Below are 20713 nucleotides of genomic sequence, written 5' to 3'. Positions count from 1 at the left end.
AAAGACACACCTGGAAAGATGGATTTTAAAGTTTCCTGTTTTGTTTTGTTGTTCAGTCTGTCTAAGTTCTTGTGGCCTCTAGATTATACCTGTTCTTCCGTTCTGTTTTTCTTACATTCCCATTAAGAAATCACAAAGCAGCAACAGTAGGTATTATTATTTAACAGCATTAGATGACCGTAGTGGGAATTACTAGCATGCAACAGCTTTTAGAAGCAATGCTCTTACAGCCAAATACTAGACTTTGCACCACATTAAGACACTGAATAAAGTCTTTATGTGAGAAATGGTGACATTATTGTGAAGGCCTCTTTCAAATTGCTTTCCACAGATTAAGTATGAATGAAAAGTGGCTCAATAAAAATGATCCACTTACACATTCATTCAACACCCTCATGCCCCACACAAAAATCATTTTAACAAGAACCACATCTCTATATTACTATACTGTGGCTCAACTCTGTCACCACTTGCACATGAGGCTCATTCAAAGCAACCAAAATACAAAACGGGTAGTCATTCGTTTTCCAATGCCACAGAAAAATAGGGGAACGTTTTGTAAATGTTGGGACAAAAATGTAAGCCGTTAATGACAACTGAGGTGTTCAGCATCCTCGTACTGTAAAGTGAGCATATGTGCTCATTTTATTATATAGATATAGATATCATGGCAGAGTAGGGGGAGATGTGGGCAGGGCAGAGGCACACTCATAAATGTTTGTGGCTGCCCATGCACAGCCACAGGTGAATGTAACTGTTTAATTGAACTGTGATTGTTTTATTGAAAAAGTGTGGAATGTGGCCAGGTGGTAATTTAATGATTGATTGTCAATTACCTCTGGTCACACCCTATAAAAAGAACAAAGGATGAATGTTTGGTGTGGGCTATGTAGGAGAAGGTGGAGCTGAGAAGGAGTGTAACAGTGAGAAGGGTACCACGAGAGCTGTGCTTGGGTGCTGTTTGTTTGAAGAGTTGTGTGTGTAGTGTTTTTGTTCAAGCTGTTATGTTCCTGTGTGTTTGGATTTAATTTGTAAATAATACAAGTGCGCAAAAGTACAAAAAGTTATTGTGTCTAATTATATATATATATATGTGTGTGTGTGTGTGTATGTGTGTATATATATATATATATATATATATATATATATATATATATATATATATATATATATATATATATATACACACACACATACACACACATATTATATATATATATATATATATATATATATATATATATATACACACACACACACATATACATTAAATATATATATATATATATATATATATATATATATATATATATATATATACACACACACATACATATATATACACAGACACCTCTGTTTTGTTTTAAATCAAGATTTAAGTGTTATATAAAGCAGGTATAAGGAGGCAGCAAATGTACTGATTGTGTGACGAGCACGGTTACATACCTTTATTTGAAAGTTACCGTTCTATTAAATACATGGCATTGGCTTCATACCCGAGTCTGTTTGATACATAGGTTTGCTTTGAATAGAGCCCATATTGGCTGTAAGCGCTTGGACTACATTTAAGAAAATGTCCAGAATCATAATGGAAGGGAACAGGCAGTTTAACGAGCAGTCCTCTGACAGTCAGGCAAAGCTTAGCAAGGCTTGCTCCAACCACCGGAAGAACCAAAAGGTCATGGTTTATTGTTTTCAAATTCTAAAATTTGGCTTTTTTTCTTTATTTTTGAAAATGGACTGCCATTTGTATTACTGTTTTAGGGAACTTTGCATACTACACCTTTTAATAAAAGAACTGTGCATATTCACGTCTGCTATAATATCAAGTGATGCACATACCGTAAGCAGGAGCGGCAGCTGCTGCACTGTATCCATAGGGTGTCCCGTAACCTACAAAGAAGGGTTATTAATATTAAACAGAAGAAACTTACAACGCCACAAGAACATGTGCTTTTCTCTACTAGATTTCCAGTGTGACAATTATGCAAAACACCATTTTGTTGGCATTTATATCAAGCGTCAGTATGGAATTCTGAATTTCACAGTAGAATACCTGGGGTCACATATCCCGGAGCAGCAGCAGCACTGACAAAGGCTCCCCTGGGCAGAGCCACTCTCCCTCTCCCCCTTGCAACCTGAGCAGCTACAGATGCCGCTGTGGCTACAGCCCCTTTAGTCTAGCAATGATAAAAGAATACAATTACCATTTACAACTACTGTGACAGCACAAAAAAAAGAAATCATGTTAATATTTGATATCCGAAATGCCTTGCAAATATTCTGTTAAACCTCCTTATTTAGTTATAATATTCATAATCAATTCCCATGCTGATCTTCATTACCATTCTAAGCCTTTATGGGTTAGGGTTCTACTATATAGGGCTGTTACAGTATAAAATATCCTCCTGATAAAAGTGTATATGCCAGTGAATTAGCAGGTTTCTTTCAGATCAATGTTTTTTTTCCCCTTTTAAAGAACACAGAACAAGCTTTGATATGAATTAACAAATTGGTTATCTTTATAAATAATGCACAAAGGCTGCAGTTCACATGGAAAGTAACAGAAGGTATGACCTGTGGAATAATCTTCTTTTTCTTAATGCCTGCTGCATTCGGTCCAGAAAAGAGTTTGTCAAGGGCAGCCAGAGCCGCGCTGGCCTTCGCAACTTTCTTGTTAGGCCCTGCTCCTTTGAATTTCTGTCCATCAACTTCCACCTTTACAAAACAGGGGGGGAAATATTATGCATAAAACTTACACTTGCAAGTTCTTATGAGTGACTGGACATAATAAACATGAGTTATTACTTTGAGCTGCTGATCTCCACGGCTTCACTTTCTGATAAGACCCCTGAAATTTGTCTAAGTTTTAAAACAGAAAAGAAGCCAAAGAGCTTTATCAACAAGCGTCCTCCAACAGCTTTACATTGCTTATAGGGTTGGGGGCGCTACAATTTTCACTTTTTATACAATATTCCCAGGGAACAGAAAATTCAGAAATGTATGCATTACTTTGATTTAAAATATATTACATACCTCCATTACAAACCGTTTGTCGTGACTCCCACCGGACTCCGATATAAGCTCATATTTTAAACCCCTTCTTTTTTCATTCAGTTCCATGACTGGGTTTTTGCCACTGGCAGTAAGGATAGGACCCTGAGTTCGTACCTGTCCAAAAAACATTTGTTAAACAGAAGAGCCATGAAGCTTCTCATTTGAGAAAGTTACACTATAATAGGCATACCTCTGCATTACTGCATATGAAGAAATTAGCAAGCCAGACAAACATTAATTCAGTTGGGAAACATAAGTGGATAAACCCTTTTCATTCACACTGCAGAGACAGGTTATTAAATCAGCTGACATCTGCAGAACCCTGAGTTTGCTAACTAATACAGTTTTAACACAATATATGTGACAGGCAAAATTATAAAGCGGGTCGAAAGTGGAGAATTTTGTATACGCTATCCACATTTTAAAACAGACCTTGAAGCAGCATGTATGCATTTTTAATGAGAATTAATCATTTATGCCAAAAGGAAAGTAATTTCAGACCTTTCAAACCTCAGCAGCACAAAATGTCTACGTACTACTGTGAAACGTGTAAAATGGAAGGGGGTGTTTTGATAGAAGCCAACTACAGTACTTGTTAAATGTTTGCGTAACCAAGTTCAACAACAAAAAGATCAGTCATAAAAACAACCAGGGGTTTTAGTGAAAGGTTTAACTTCACAAAATGCTTAACCAGTTTAGTAGATGTTTATACAATCTGTTCTTATCCATCATGGTGCTGTGGTAAAGTCCTTATCAGCCAGAACAACAGAATTAATGTCTGATTCCTAATGGAGTTTTAATTCAACATCAATCCACTTCTTTAATGTTTGTAGAGGAAAAAAGAATAGATTTACTGTTTTAAGCAGGATCGGTAGCAGTGGGTAACCAGACACAGCTTTGAAAGCAATGCAAAATAAAGCATGGCTATTTTCATACTGTGTGGTCCAGTGGTTAAAGAAAAGGGCTTGTAACTAGGAGGTCCCCGGTTCAAATCCCACCTCAGCCACTGACTCATTGTGTGACCCTGTGCAAGTCACTTAACCTCCTTGTCTTTTGGGTGAGATGTAGTTGTAAGTGACTCTGCAGCTGATGCATAGTTCACACACCCTAGTCTCTGTAAGTCACCTTGGATAAAGGCGTCTGCTAAGTAAACTAATAATAATAATAATAATAATAATAATAATAATAATAATAATAATAATAATAATAAACTGCTTAATGCATTCCCAGATTAAATCAATTTTAGGTTACAGCATAATCTGTAAAAACTAAATAACTGCTTGAACACCTGAAATCAGACTGAATCCTCTTAATAAAATCTCTAAATTCAGTAACATAACCCTTTTTATTTTTATGAACTCCTTCAAACAGTGTAGATATGTATAAAGGTCTTGGAAAGATGCCTTCACTCTAAACTGCAGACCGATCCAATAGTATAGGAACGACAATATACATCTGTGTCCATTTTTCTATTAATTCTTTAAAGTATAACAATGGAAACTCATGGATCAGTTATCCAGTAGTCTTGCTGTAAAGTTACTTAGTACTGAAAGATGCTCGAATGATAGCAGGCTTGGTGTTTCAGTACAAATCAGACTATGACCTCATATACTTGTGATGTAATACCTCCAGTGTATTGGAGCTGTCTGTTGTGGAGTTTGCTGTATTATTGCTCGAGTTTGTAGGCACAGTCTCATTTTTTCCTTCACCGTCTGATTTTTCATCTGCGCTCATACTGTCCATATCTGTGTCAAAACCAGTTGGGTAACCCATTGCCTGCAAAACCTACAGAATAAAAAAATTAAAAAAACACATCTATTTAGAGAATATACGAACACATGGTTTAGTGGATGCCATTAGCATAGAAACAACCGCAATTGCTTTTTAAAAAACGAAATTCTTGCAGGCTAAGTAACATTTTATTTTTTTGTTGTAGTACACAATTTATACTGCCCTTTCCCAGTTTAGTATACCTTACTTGAATAGAGTATTATAATGAAATGCTCTGCATAAACATGTAAATGTTTTATCTAATTGAAAGTTTATACTCCAGACTGGTAGCATTCAGGCTACTATAGGCAAAATGGTTATTACCTTTACTGCTACATGAAGTTTGGCGGTTTTCTTGGATGGCCCTGAGGCTTCGTATATTGTTCCATCCACATCTACAGACATTGTGAAGACAGGTGCATGAACGGGACCAGACTGTGATAAGAGCTTGTACTGAAGTCCAGGTCGAATTTGGTTCAGCCTCATTAGAGCGTTCATTGGCTGGTTGGTATCTATTGCTTTGCTGTCAAGAACTGTGAACAAGAAATGGAGAGAACACAAAGGAATGTCATAAACATGCTGCACATTGTACAGTGGTTTAAAAACGTTCCGAGTGGTGTAGCTGCCAACTTCTTAGAAAGACTTGTTTAAAAAGCATTTAACAACTACTGTATCATACGGTAATGGAATTATTATTATTTATTTCTTAGCAGACGCCCTTATCCAGGGTGACTTACAGTCGTAAACAAAAATACATTTCAAGAATCACAGTACAAGTATTAATACAATTAAGAGCAAGATAAAATACAATGACTTTGGTTCTAGCAAGTACAAGTATATGACAAAATACGATTCAATAACGGAGCAGATAAGTGTCAGTGATAGTTACATCAGGATATAATTAAATACAAAATACTACAGATTAAATGACACGACAGATTACAGTACTCTAAAGTACAGGACTAAATGCAGTAAAATAGGGAGCAGATAAGAACTAATAAAATCAACTAATAAAATCAAATATTAAGATAATAAAAAGATGCCCTGTCCCCATACAACAGAAAACTCTATACAGTGGCTCTCAAAAGTATTCACCCCCCTTGGACTTTTCCATATTTTATTGTGTTACAACATGGAATCAAAATGGATTTAATTAGGAGTTTTTGCCACTGACCAACACAAAAAAAGGCCATAATGTCAAAGTGAAAAATAAAATCTACAAATTGTTCTAAATTAATTACAAATACAAAACAGAAAAGAATTGATTGCATAAGTATTCACCCCCTTGAGTCAATATTTGGTAGAGGCACCTTTGGCAGCAATTACAGCCATGAGTCTATTTGGATAAGTCTCAACCAGCTTTGCACATCTGGACACTGCAATTTTTGCCCATTCTTCTTTGCAAAATTGCTCAAGCTCCGTCAAGTTGGATGGGGACCTTTGGTGAACAGCAATTTTCAACTCTTTCCACATATTCTCAATTGGATTGAGGTCCGGGCTTTGACTGGGCCACTCCAGGACATTGACCTTTTTGTTTTTAAGCCACTCCAGTGTAGCTTTGGCTGTATGTTTGGGGTCATCGTCCTGCTGGAAGATGAATCTTCTCCCAAGTCCCAGGTCTCTTGCAGACTTCAGCAGGTTTTCCTCCAGGATTTGTCTGTACTTTGCTGCATCCATTTTGCCCTCTATCTTCACGAGCTTTCCAGGCCCTGACACAGAGAAGCATCCCCATAGCATGATGCTGCCACCACCATGCTTCACGGTAGGAATGGTGTTCTCAGGATAATGTGCGGTGTTAGGCTTGCGCCAAACATAGTGCTTAGCGTTGAGGCCAAAAAGCTCTATTTTGGTCTCATCAGACCATAGAATCTTCTTCCACTTGGTCTCAGAATCTCCCACATGCCTTCTGGCAAACTCTAGCCAAGATTTGATGTGTGTTTTTTTCAACAATGGCTTTCTTTTTGCCACTCTCCCATAAAGGCCAGTTTTGTGAAGCACCCGGGCTATTGTTGCCATATGCACAGTGTCTCCCAGCTCAGCCGTGGAAGACTGTAACTCCTTTAGAGTTGCCATAGACCTCTTGGTGCCCTCCCTGACTAGTGCCCTTCTCGCCCGGATACTCAGTTTTTGAGGACGGCCTGTTCTAGACAGATTCACAGTTGTGCCATATTCTCTCCATTTCTTAATAATGGACGTTACTGTGCTCCGGGGGATATTCAATGCCTTAGAAATGTTCTTATATCCTATCCCTGATTGGTGCTTTTAAAGAACCTTATTCTGGATTTGCTTTGAATGTTCCTTCGTCTTCATGATGTAGTTTTTGTTAGGAAATGTACTAACCAACTGTGGGACCTCCCAGAATCAGGTGTATTTAACCTGAAATCATGTGAAACACCTTAATTGCACACAGGTGGACTCCATTCAACTAATTATGTGACTTCTAAAGACAATTGGTTGCACCAGAGCTTATTTAGGTGTGTCACAGCAAAGGGGGTGAATACTTATGCAATCAATTATTTTCTGTTTTATATTTGTAATTAATTTAGAACAAATTGTAGATTTTATTTTTCACTTTGACATTACAGACTGTTTTGTGTTGATCAGTGGCAAAAACTCCTAATTAAATCCATTTTGATTCCATGTTGTAACACAATAAAATGTGGAAAGTCCAAGGGGGGTGAATACTTTTGAGAGCCACTGTATGGCAGCAAATATGAAGTCACTAGAGATACGAGGCTCTGACAATGTGGTGACGGCAGCTTTGTAAAATAACTCTCATAAAAGGGTTTGGTCTTGCTTGTACGATACCCTCGATCGAACCTGACCGGGAGAAAGGGTGCATCTGCAATGCACATTCAAGACTATGTGTTTGACAGCTCATACTGTACATACTCATCTAATTCCAGATTGACATTTCTTAATGCAAATGTATACAGTGTGGTTGAATTCTATCGGATTCAGAATCCAATCCCAAGTGAACCATTTGTGGGATTTAAAACCGTGAAATCATTCAGATCACAGTACTATGTGTGCATGTAGAAGCTTTACAAACTAGTGATCTTAGAATAGCAAGTGCTGTACAGGCAGACTAGAACTCAATTACATTGACTTTTCAGTTCAATCTGTAGTCGGATTGCTTTTCTTTGAAACAAAATTGTTGTTCTTGGTATCAACACCTCCTCTATAAACAGGATTCCTAGCTATGCATGTTTGAGTAATACAATAAATGACTCATACTATTACTTCTGTCTTTTTGTTCTGCTTTTGCCTAAATTACCCATCATCTAGCTTGCAGAATAGATGCACTTCCTTGAAAGTCAAAGCCAGGTTGTCTGTTTTAAGTATGGCTATGTGCTGGTGATAAGATCTACGATACGACTGTGTAGTGTCCCATATGGTTTTACATACAGTGGCTTATTCCAACCAAGAAAAATTCTTAATAGAGGGTGGCCTTACTTATGAACTGTCACAAACATACACACTGCAAAGAATGCCTTTGAGGTAAAAGCATTGTTCTTGCCTTACAGGTATAAGGGAACAGTGTCATTGTGTCGGCACATTAAAACATAAATATCAACGTGAATGCTTCGTATGACAACTCCAGCAGCTTTCACTGTTGCAGTTTAGAAACAAACATGATTTAATTTCTTAAGTAGGGAGTGTGAGACAAAGCAGAGGTTATTACTGTTGACTTTGCATACTTTGTATTGCTTGTGGTGGTTGTGGTGGTTGTGTTGGCGTGTGTGTTGGGTTGCAGAAGGTTTGGAGGTGCAGGTTTTGTTTGTTGTAATGCTGTACTGTGTGTTGGGTTGCAGAAGGTTTGGGGGTGCAGGTTTTGTTTGTTGTAATGCTGTACTGTGTGTTGGGTTGCAGAAGGTTTGGAGGTGCAGGTTTTGTTTGTTGTAATGCTGTACTGTGTGTTGGGTTGCAGAAGGTTTGGAGGTGCAGGTTTTGTTTGTTGTAATGCTGCACTGTGTGTTGGGTTGCAGAAGGTTTGGGGGTGCAGGTTTTGTTTGTTGTAATGCTGTACTGTGTGTTGGGTTGCAGAATGTTTGGGGGTGCAGGTTTTGTTTGTTGTAATGCTGTACTGTGTGTTGGGTTGCAGAAGGTTTGGGGGTGCAGGTTTTGTTTGTTGTAATGCTGCACTGTGTGTTGGGTTGCAGAAGGTTTGGAGGTGCAGGTTTTGTCTGTTGTAATGCTGTACTGTGTGTTGGGTTGCAGAAGGTTTGGGGGTGCAGGTTTTGTTTGTTGTAATGCTGTACTGTGTGTTGGGTTGCAGAATGTTTGGGGGTGCAGGTTTTGTTTGTTGTAATGCTGTACTGTGTGTTGGGTTGCAGAATGTTTGGGGGTGCAGGTTTTGTTTGTTGTAATGCTGTACTGTGTGTTGGGTTGCAGAAGGTTTGGAGGTGCAGGTTTTGTTTGTTGTAATGCTGTACTGTGTGTTGGGTTGCAGAATGTTTGGGGGTGCAGGTTTTGTTTGTTGTAATGCTGTACTGTGTGTTGGGTTGCAGAATGTTTGGGGGTGCAGGTTTTGTTTGTTGTAATGCTGCACTGTGTGTTGGGTTGCAGAAGGTTTGGAGGTGCAGGTTTTGTTTGTTGTAATGCTGCATTGTGTTGGGTTGCAGAAGGTTTGGAGGTGCAGGTTTTGTTTGTTGTAATGCTGCATTGTGTTTGGTTGCAGAAGTTTTGGAGGTGCAGGTTTTGTTTGTTGTAATGCTGTACTGTGTGTTGGGTTGCAGAAGGTTTGGAGGTGCAGGTTTTGTTTGTTGTAATGCTGTACTGTGTGTTGGGTTGCAGAAAGTTTGGAGGTGCAGGTTTTGTTTGTTGTAATGCTGTACTGTGTGTTGGGTTGCAGAATGTTTGGGGGTGCAGGTTTTGTTTGTTGTAATGCTGTACTGTGTGTTGGGTTGTAGAAGGTTTGGGGGTGCAGGTTTTGTTTGTTGTAATGCTGCACTGTGTGTGGGGTTGCAGAAGGTTCGGGGGGTGCAGGTTTTGTTTGTTGTAATGCTGTACTGTGTGTGGGGTTGCAGAAGGTTTGGGGGTGCAGGTTTTGTTTGTTGTAATGCTGTACTGTGTGTTGGGTTGCAGAAGGTTTGGAGGTGCAGGTTTTGTTTGTTGTAATGCTGTACTGTATGTTGGGTTGCAGAAGGTTTGGAGGTGCAGGTTTTGTTTGTTGTAATGCTGTACTGTGTGTTGGGTTGCAGAATGTTTGGGGGTGCAGGTTTTGTTTGTTGTAATGCTGTACTGTGTGTTGGGTTGTAGAAGGTTTGGGGGTGCAGGTTTTGTTTGTTGTAATGCTGCACTGTGTGTGGGGTTGCAGAAGGTTCGGGGGGTGCAGGTTTTGTTTGTTGTAATGCTGTACTGTGTGTGGGGTTGCAGAAGGTTTGGAGGTGCAGGTTTTGTTTGTTGTAATGCTGCACTGTGTGTGGGGTTGCAGAAGGTTCGGGGGGTGCAGGTTATGTTTGTTGTAATGCTGTATTGTGTGTGGGGTTGCAGAAGGTTCGGGGGTGTGGTGTATGGTGAAATACTGGGGGTAATTCAAGGACTCCCTGCTCAAGTAGTCGCCAGACCACCAGTTCAGAACAAGTGAACTACAATAACCTGCACTGATTTAAAAGCTTGCAGTTACTTTAGTAAAATAACGATTTTATAATGACAGTACAAATGGCAGCTGGATGCTTGTGTCATGCAAATCACACAGTATAAACCTACTTTTTCTTATGTTACGCTTCATCTTTTTAATAAGATCTTTGTCATCCCCAGATCCATCTTCGTAAGGTCTCTTAACGGCTGTACCTGAAACACATAGATGCAGGTCTGTTTAAACACTTTGAAATTTAAACTAAGTAAATACATACATACACACATACATACATAAATGCATACCTTCTCTGTCTGCCCAAGAATATTTCTGGGAAGGTTTATTTGTAGGCAGAGGATCCATTTCTAGTACCTTATAAATCTGCCCAAAGGCCAACAGCCTTAACGCATGCTGCAAAATAAAACGAAGAATCAGAAACTGTAGTTTTGTACGAATGTCAAATTAGCAAACATGTAACACTCTTATATGGTAACCATAAATTCATTAGTTTTGATTAACCACCCTGCAGATTCGGGTGAAGCTAGGGCAGTAAAAATAATGAATACATAGAACCACATACTACAGTTTATATTTTAATGAATCCAATTTGCTGTATTTTATTACTTTAAAAGTACTGTGGTGTACAAAAAGCCATTTTAGGATTTATTGATCTATACAGTGACGCATACTTGCATGAGCTGGCACATAAAGGGCCCCACTTTAATCATCTAAACACAGGTGGTATGTTTAGATCAACTGAATTGACCTCTTTATTTGAAAACACAGCAGAGCCTGGTACAGGGTTGTAATAAGGCCACTCTTCCCCTTACTTACTGCTGCTGTTTTTAAAGTGGCTACAGCAACAAAAGAATTCCAATAGACTCATACCTGTAGTGCACTCCCATGATCTAACTCCTGCTAGTTTCTAAGAAACACATTTTATAGCTATGATATCTGGAACTACACTAGGTTATTAAAGAAAGGTCTCAGTTTGCATGCCTTACTTTCAGGAAGTCTGTTAGTGTCATCAGGGTCGAGGCATGTTACATTGGGATGTGCCACAGTGACCACAGCTGTGGGAACTGCACAAGCAGCTGAACACATTTAGAATATGGATGCTCATTCAAAGCCAGTGAAACAGCAGGAAATAGGGCAGAAAAGGTTTGTTCAAAACCTGAAGCTACCAAAAGTGTTTTTTTATTGCTTATTTTTTCCAGGGATCTAAAACTCTATCCATATTTGGCCAAGTGGCTATATACAAGTAATTTGGCAAAAAACAAATGTTTTATTCATTTGGTAAATACCTGTCATGACAGAATGCCTTGTAACATACATACATATATTTAAAGTTAAAAATGTACTTACAGTAATTGTACAGTGGTCATGATTTATAGATGTATAGTAATATTTGAGAAACACATGTAAAGCAAGTATGACTTAGTATTCTGTTATGTTACTGTAAGGATTTACTATCTTCTGTTGGCTTACCGTGCAAATCACACTAGTAGTAAATATTAAAATGGCATTTCTACTGTAAAACAGCCATGGCTTTCTCATTACAGTTTGACTAATGGAAAGCATAAAATGTCAATATACTGTACAGTAGAGAATACTGATGTACTATTATGTAAAATTGCACTGACTGAACAAAGATTAAAAAATAATCTGTCAGGCAGCTAATATTGCACTATAACACTACACTATCATTACATATAACATGGATAGTAATACTGTCTGCACATTATTGTACGATACATTTAAAAATCAATTTTGCATTAATACTAGGTTTAATCTATCTGTGAAGCAGTACACAATTTTTTTTCGTGAAGTAACTCAAGTGTGTTCATTCACTATAGTGGGTCTGATTAGCCTACAAGCCACATCTGCTACAAAACACCAAGTGAAACACTAAGGCCATATTCAGAAACAATCCTGGAGTGTTACAGTAAGTGAGCATTATCCGTCAAGCTTCCCCGATATGGAGCTGAGAGAGATTCCTGCAGTATTAAAAGAAGCACTACAGCAGTCAAAGCCATAAAGCCATTGCTTAAACCCCCCCTTTTTTTTTTGCATAATTTATTTCACAAATTGAACGATTTCTCTTCGCACAAACTTCGAGGTCCCAGCTGGGGCCAGTGGACTCCTTTCATCCTTCCTAAAAGCTCTGCATGACCCTTGATAACATCTGCTTAAATTTCAGTCACATTTCAGTCACACGTTGTGTCTAGATGCACAGGACCTGTACTTTTTCACTTGTAAACCTTTAATTTCACTTACTGTAGTTCAAAATGGTATCCTCTCTGTTGGGCATCTTTACAGATTTGAAAAACAGTTAAGCTTTTTGCTACATCCCATCATTTAGTCACAGAAAAATGTGTTTATAGATGATTTGTATGTATGTGTTTTTTTTTTTTTTTGCATGGTAATCTTAACATTAAATACATTTGCATGCAGCATGTAAAGATAAATATCCTATTTTTTTGCATGGAAAGCATTAAGCCTATCTCATAAATTTAAGCAGTTAATAAGCATGTTAAACTAATAAAAACTCTTAAGTGCCTGGCACATGCACTGTACTGGAATAGAGGTACGGATACTGCATTTTAAAACAGTTCCCATGTCAGCAACTGTTTGATGTTAATCAGTAGATTAGATCAGCCCTGCCTTTCTGGAAATGCTGTAGCAGCAGAAGTGAAGCTCTTGCTAATACCTGAGCACTCTGTGTAATATCTTCTCCCTGCTGTGCTGTCATTTTGGACAGGGTATCCGTTAGTTCTTTTTCACATGGATCATGTAATCCAGGCCCACCTAAATAAATAGAAGCAGTTAGCACAGTACAATAGTGAACACAGCAAGGAGTTTGGGTCCTTATTTCTGCTAATTTCAACAAGCAATATAAGTTGTTGGTTATTGGTTGCACAAACAATTTACAAAACTATATGGTACGAATGAATAGTGATGGGAACAGTTGGTAATGTATATTTTGGAACAAACATCATTGACGTGACAGACTGCAGCCATCATGAAATTGTTAACTCTTCACACTCCCATTTAAGGTACAGTGTATGTGCTGCACGATGGATGGGGCTCAATTAAAACATTTGGTGTTGACAATAGCAGGACTTGTCCCATGAAACGCAACCTGCACATGTAACCGATATGTACCTCCTGAAACTGCACGAGTGACTGGACTACGTCTGCTTTATAGCTGATTATAGAAAAATACCAAGCCCTACTAGATATCTTAGCAAATAGAGGACTGCACTTGCTTTTTCCTTGACAGAGACAACCTGAAGTCATTGCGAAGATAAAAACTACAAAACTAGAGAGAAACAATTTGCAGGAACTAGCTGAACATTAGGGCCCAAAGTGAGCCTCAAAGGGAACGTGGTTTTTTTTTTAAGACAATTTCTTATACAGCTACGGTACTCATCCTGCCACAATCTTAACTCCCTCTACTCATCATTAAATAACTCTAACTCTTACCAGGAAGAAGAATGCCAGAGGCTATACACTCCATGACACGACGCAGGGCTTCACCAGCTCCAAGCGGTCTATTACAAGTAGCTAAGGCCTTTTCACAAATGAGCTCAAGGGGCTGGAAAATCACAAGAGACAGGGAAACAAGTTAGAGGAAATAAGTAGTTTTAGTTTCAGACTAGAACCTGTGATTTAAAAGGAATCTATCAGAAATGTATATTAAGATTTCCCTTTGAGATCAAACAAAGGTCTAAGTGGGGAAGGTACATTTTAATAATCTTAGAATATATTGGCAAATTACATACTTAAAAATCAATGAACTATAAAAGACATGTTGAGTTAGTCACACTTTCTAATCTAATATAGAACTGATCTGAACAAAATATCACACACGTTAATTGTCAAGGTTTAAACATTAAAACTCACCCATCCTTTTAATGGCTCCCATGTGGGCAGTCTGTTGCACAAATCACGCAGAATACGGAGTACTATTACACACGATTTTAATCCATTAACTCTTGCCTAAAAAGAACAAAATGATGGCAATACTGTGCTGAAATCAATTGTGGATTGTTGCATAGATTCATAAGCAAAAGGTTTGCTAATTAACTTAGTCATTTATTAAAAGGTGCTCAATGATTAATTCATGCAAACAAAAGGGAACACAAATAAAATAACGCAAATTATTTTCTCTTTAGGAAAGCAGGTTTAAAAGTAAAAGCAAACAAGCAAAATGTGTAACAATTGCTTTTGTAGCCTTATGATAAAACTATAAATCAATTTAACTACTACCAGTACACAGAATAAGAAAATGAATAAAGACACAAATATAAAATACGGAATACTTAGAATTAAATGAAAATGTTCATTTAAACCTTCATAAGGCCACAACAACAATATAGGTAAGAACAATTAGCCAACCTGAAACCATTTGGCATGTCGCAGAGACGCCAAGGCGCTCAGGCATTTCTGCCTGTCCAATAAGTCCGCAGGATCTTTCAGCGCAACATTTTCTACAGGTAAAAACGGGATCAAAAAAAAAAAAAAAAAAAAACAGACAGATACGGTTTGACCAAGGGGTTTCTGTCACAGTACAAGGGAATGGCAGCATTCTAATGGGCAGATAAGGCTCCCAGGGTGTTTGTTTTTGTGTTTGTTTTTTTTAGCAATGATTTATCATGTGCACAGTGGTTACCATTTTAACAGCCATTAAAAAAGTAATGTGAACATGTGCAACTAAAGCAAAAAGCATCCATTCGATATGCAAATCAATGACCACAGCTAAGTCTGATCTGGATTAATAAAATGTGTTTTACAGTTCACAGGATGTAAAATAGATGCATAGCACTTCATCGTCTGAATGTAATGGAATACAGCACTGTAGGGCTAGCCAAAGGCACGCTGAGCAATTGAATTGTAGCGCTTTCCTTTGCGCTTTAACACTCAAACCTGCAACAATCTTTAAACCGGCTGACAAATAGATCATTTCAGAAATAAAGCTGGGTTTCCTTTTTGAAAAACAAATAGATCTCATTGTTAACCCTTTAAAGCTGATGCAACTCGAAGCTGTTGGCGTTGAAGCTATATTTTTCTTGGTATGTCAATCCACTAACAAAGCAAAGCAGTTTTTAGATCATTGCAGGTAAGGGTTAAGACGGTTTTGCCATTTTTTTTTTTACCAGAAGGGCTTAACAGATCTTTAAAGCGTTATGCTCTCATTTTGTGGTCTGATTTTATAGCAGATATTTAATGTTGTTCATTACCCTTTTAAACAGGAATTCAAAAAAGTCATCATCGTATATAATCTATTGCAACACTATTCAGATAAATGGCCCTGCAATGAAGAGATTAATACCAGCTTTCAAAACATGGACTTAATTAGTGATAATCAGAATCAACCCAACATAAACATCTGCTATAGAGTACACCATATTTTATATAAGGGAAATAGATATACTGTTGCAAATGAGTGGTTAAGAGCTTTTAAAGAACTCTAGGTTAGACAATGGACAAGGTGACAGACTGCAAAACTTAAACCTTACTGGGTACAAAAAAACCTGTGCAACTTTTAAAAGCTCTTTCTGAAAGTGGAATTAGCATGAACCATGTCTCAAATAAGCATGATGATCTGTAGGAGGTGTTTTATGCTACGGTTTCACATTTTAGTCTAGCTTTATCAAATTGATGTTGGTTTTGTATTGAAGTTTCAATCGCTCAGGTTTTAAAGTGTGTTTCTTAATACTGAGCACTAAATATCGAAATGCACTTTGTACCTCAGTTCAGCGTCAAGGCTTTCAACACAAAATTACATCTTACTGAAACCAAACACTTTCCAACTACGTTCTAGTGTAACGTGTGTAACTGTTTTGCAGTCAGTCATCGATTTGTGCAAGTTCTACAAATACAAAAATAAAAATGAGGAGACAGAAGGATCAGGCAGTGAATAGAGTAGACTTGCACCAGATTCTCTCATAATTGCATCAGACAATAGGATGGCCTTCATGCTCTGCACCAGTTCAAGGGTTCAAAAACTGATTTTTACACACCGATTTCCAGTGCTTCACATACTTCATTTGAACAGGCCCACCAAGCTTTTCTTTATTTGTTTTAAAAGGCTTTACATCCTTTACCAGCAATAGAGATATACATCAAATGATTTACCCTGGGTTGTGTGTGGACTCTATTTACTTCAGTCATTTATCCGTACTTCACCATCATTGTGTATTTGAATATACTTTTAATTTAAAATGGTTGGAAATTGGAAACGGTAAGGCTAAATTGCTGTACAAGCATGTTGTCACTTTTACATTTGCAGTGTACTTGAGTCAACACTTATTTAAGGAAATGTATTTGTTTACTTTGTTGTCTAGAGTTGTTTTTTCTACATCATTGTTATGATTATTTCTGACTACATCCAATAATCTGTTACCCACTAGAACTACGAGTGCGTGGCCAAGCAAACAAATGCTTTTGCCTACAGACATGCTGGCATGCTTGAAAGCGAAAAGTATTAAGAATTTGATTAAATCAATGTGTGGCCTACCGGACTGTTTAACCAACGTGTTTCTTTCTCTCAGATTTTTGTGTATGTAGTCAGGCATTCAGCTAAAAGCAGGGCATGAAGGTACAAACACCACTCATATCTGAGAAATGTACAATGATAAATAACACCACTGAAAGCTACCTTATATAACTGGTTTTAGGCTTGATTAGTGACCAAAAAACACCAAGTGTACTTCATGAAATTATGGCATGTCGCTTTTGAGCAACTATGTAATAATTGTGTTTAAAAACTACCAAATGGCAACAACAAAAAGATGACAACATATGAATGTAGTCATCCGGAATTCAGATTTTTTTTTTTTTTTTACATTCCCGACAGCCAGATTGGGGCTATTGCTCGAATACAGCATCCACCAAAATTTCAAGGAGTACAGTAAATAAAAGGAAAAAAATAGCCAAGGGACTTGTAGCATATCTAAGAATGGGAGAACAGCAACAGGGAGTCCCGTCCAGCCCAGGTGGGCCCAGCTGCCTCAGTTCCCATGACAGAGAGGGGCCAGTTGGTCAAAGGTCTGACATAGTCCAGTAATGCTTGGCAAGCTACCAGGGACTGGCTTTGGAGGCTGAAGCAACAAAATGACTGGTAAGTAAACAAAATTAAGAAAGAAATATTAGTTTTTTTTATGTTTTTTTTGTTTTTTCTGAACGGCTTTTTTGTTGTTGTGTGGTTTGTTCCGTTTTGGTTTTGTTCAACACTGGTGCCGCCATTTTTTTTAATGAAAATAGGACTACTCTATCAACATGGTGCTTCAGTAATGGATTGACGGAAATAACCAAGAACCCAGTTGCACAGACGATTCAGCCATTACAGGTATTACCACGAGTGTAATATGGCGCACCGCAGAGGCCACATGATTAGGGGATCTATTTTATGATCTAAACAGGTACAAGGATACTGCTTCCCATATTAATTACACAAAATAAAGACAAAGACAGTGACAGTGACAGACCCGGTGTATGAGTTTTATGGCAGCATTAAGATCTGGAACTGTTTAGATCGTTAAAATAGACTCCTATATGGGTCGAGTTAAGCTTACAGTAAAACATGGAATGTCTGTTACAGGTTATCTTATTTCCTTTCATAAGACTTTTTATTTATGTAATTTTAACTTACCTGATTTTTGAAAAACACAAACCTTCAGTGCAAGCAAAATCGGTCTATAATTGGAGTACGATAGTGAAACAGTTTTTTGGGACTGTGCTATTGTATGTATGTACATCTGTCAAAGGCACCTGCACTATATCCTGTGGTCAGCTATCTAATTACGTCCAGAAAAATTAGCACTGAAATTGGAAGAGTCAAATCCAACCCTCCCATATATTCAAAACCAAAGCATTTGATTCCCCATTGGAGCAGCCAGCAAAGTCCAAATAAATACATTGTCCTTTTATTTGGACTTTCTTCAATAAATCCCCACTTAATCATTTCATTAACACCCAGCAAGTTTGTTTTAAACATCCATGGGCTGTGCGCCACCAGTCCCACACTGCAGAGCTGCACACAGACAAAAGGAATTGTTTTAAATCAGATTTTATACCTTTTTCTTTGTTGTCCATGTCTTCTCTCAAGCATGGTGACGTTAGAATCACTTTCAGTGTTAATTTAGGATCTTTTGTATTGCAGACCATGATAGCAGCCTCGTTTAAACATTTTTCCACTTCATATTTATCTTCTGTAAGTTTCTAAAAACAAGTACATTAGGTTAGTTAGGGAAAGCGAATACACATTTTGTAAATGTAGTATGGAAACTAAAGTGAACAGAATGTGTGGCAATGTATGTCACTAGTCCCATTGAAACAGCAGACCTAAGAATGACGCTGAAACTCAAATACTATTGGGATACATTTATAATTATGAATGTTGTAGCAAAAAGCTTCTGTGTTATAGAAAGCAATTAACCAATACCGTATGAGATTAGACACTTCGCCGAACACGATTCCATTAACTTTAAATACTTAGATCACACAAACAGTGATAAAGATGCTGTATGCAAAAATCAGAACCCCCAGGCAACACACACGGCTGTCTCTAATTAGAGAATCTCGAGAACATTTTAGATTGATCATCCTATATTTTTAGAAACTACTTCTCAACATTTTTCCAACATTAACATGATAGATGCTGTGTGCATTTACTGTATGTTATGTCATTGTGGTTTACACTTGATTATGTCAAGTTGCATCCTAAGATAGAAAAAAAGAAAAGATAGATAGATAGATAGATAGATAGATAGATAGATAGATAGATAGATAGATAGATAGACACCGTAAAACTTCAATTAAACGGCCCCGGCATGTATTGGAGACCGGCGATTATTTGAGACCGACATTTATATTAGATCACTAGCTTCACATGGTCATTGAGAAGCCTCTAACACACAACCTTGTAGCAACATTGTAACTCAATTTAAACACTCCAGCAACTTTGTTAAAAGGTTGTGTGTCAGTGGGAACTAAGTAACAGTTTTGTTTTATAACAAAATTACATTGTATTGTGCACCCTCAAGTATAAAGCAAAATTATTAGTATGGTCTTTTTATATGCACTGGTTAACAAGGATACAGTATGCAAAACGTTGCAAAATGAACAAGCAGAAGTACAAATTTGTATTTAACAACGGAATTAGATCTACCATTGTTAATAACAGTTACATCCACTAAAAGACAGCCCTGTAGATATCAGAACACAGGCGTGTAGGCTACACTTACAACACAATAATAATAATAATAATAATAATAATAATAATAATAATAATAATTACAAACTTCTAAAATGTTTTAAAAAATGAACAATAAAAGCAATTACTATCATTATCAAAAATAATGTATTGTTTAATCTCAAACTTGTACATTGTTAATACATCAAAACACATTAAAATACACCAAGAGGTTTGTATCTGGCCTACTTTTAGGCACGCTTAAAATTATCAAAACTTTTATTAACGTAATAACTGCATTAAAAAAATATGCATTACATGTAGGCCTACCTTAAAATTAATAAATGATTGTTATTTATTAATTCTGAGAGTCACTTTCATCGCTGTCACTTATTAGCAGTTCATTACGCTCAAGCTCCTCCTCATCTTCCTCAGCTTCAATGGCAATGACACAGACCCGGCGTTTTTTTACAATATTTGCCAGCAGACCCAGCGTGTATTTATATATATATATATATATATATATATATATATATATATATATATATATATATATATATATATATATATATATAGACAGAGGCAATGAATCACTCTAACAACAGCGTAAGAACTCACCTGGATTTGTACAGGAAGATTGTCGCAGACTGTGCATAACAAGGTCTCTGTGGGTTTCTCCCTGCACATGAGAACCAGCTCCAGGTCCATATCAGCCTTTATCAGCAGACCCTTAGCAACCAGGCCAATTCTCAGCACACCACACAACGTTCCACAGCTCTGATCACTACGAGAGGCAAACACAAGGAAGCAAAGACTGAACATAGCATTGGCTTCAAATAACAAAACTCTATTCTCATAATATATATATATATTTTTTTTTAAAGTCTATACACGTGTTGAATTATCTGCAGTATTAAGAGCAGTGTGTACATGGATAACTAAATGAAGTGCACTTTCCACTCCTATTAATCAAGCAGCAACTGCCACAGCACATACTGCTGACTGTGATAAATCTCTTCAACAAATATTGGTCAAGGGACATCAATATTAGGACACACATAGAACAGCATGTCCTTTATTAAGGAGGGGAAGAAATCCATTTATCA

The 20713-nt window shown here is 37.4% G+C and overlaps 1 protein-coding gene across 6 annotated transcripts in view; it reads right to left on the bottom strand.

Moving 5' to 3' along the window:
• LOC117396682 (spermatid perinuclear RNA-binding protein-like) overlaps nucleotides 1–20713 on the bottom strand; it is a 100063-nt gene that overhangs the window by 8670 nt on the left and 70680 nt on the right. For all 6 annotated transcript variants that reach the window (XM_034909305.2, XM_034909308.2, XM_059005654.1 and 3 more), the window contains 14 exons: nucleotides 20226–20391; nucleotides 18490–18634; nucleotides 14810–14901; nucleotides 14315–14410; nucleotides 13895–14006; nucleotides 13119–13216; nucleotides 10714–10819; nucleotides 10540–10623; nucleotides 5152–5360; nucleotides 4684–4842; nucleotides 3037–3171; nucleotides 2578–2718; nucleotides 2057–2180; nucleotides 1843–1893 (listed from right to left, as the gene is read on the bottom strand). In XM_034909305.2, the coding sequence (XP_034765196.1) occupies nucleotides 1843–1893; nucleotides 2057–2180; nucleotides 2578–2718; nucleotides 3037–3171; nucleotides 4684–4842; nucleotides 5152–5360; nucleotides 10540–10623; nucleotides 10714–10819; nucleotides 13119–13216; nucleotides 13895–14006; nucleotides 14315–14410; nucleotides 14810–14901; nucleotides 18490–18634; nucleotides 20226–20391 (1718 nt within the window). The remainder of the gene's footprint in view (nucleotides 1–1842; nucleotides 1894–2056; nucleotides 2181–2577; nucleotides 2719–3036; nucleotides 3172–4683; nucleotides 4843–5151; nucleotides 5361–10539; nucleotides 10624–10713; nucleotides 10820–13118; nucleotides 13217–13894; nucleotides 14007–14314; nucleotides 14411–14809; nucleotides 14902–18489; nucleotides 18635–20225; nucleotides 20392–20713) is intronic.

The sequence above is a fragment of the Acipenser ruthenus genome, chromosome 31 (assembly GCF_902713425.1).
Source record: "Acipenser ruthenus chromosome 31, fAciRut3.2 maternal haplotype, whole genome shotgun sequence".
In the NCBI taxonomy this organism is placed as follows: domain Eukaryota; kingdom Metazoa; phylum Chordata; class Actinopteri; order Acipenseriformes; family Acipenseridae; genus Acipenser; species Acipenser ruthenus.
This window is presented reverse-complemented; position numbering and strand designations above follow the sequence as displayed.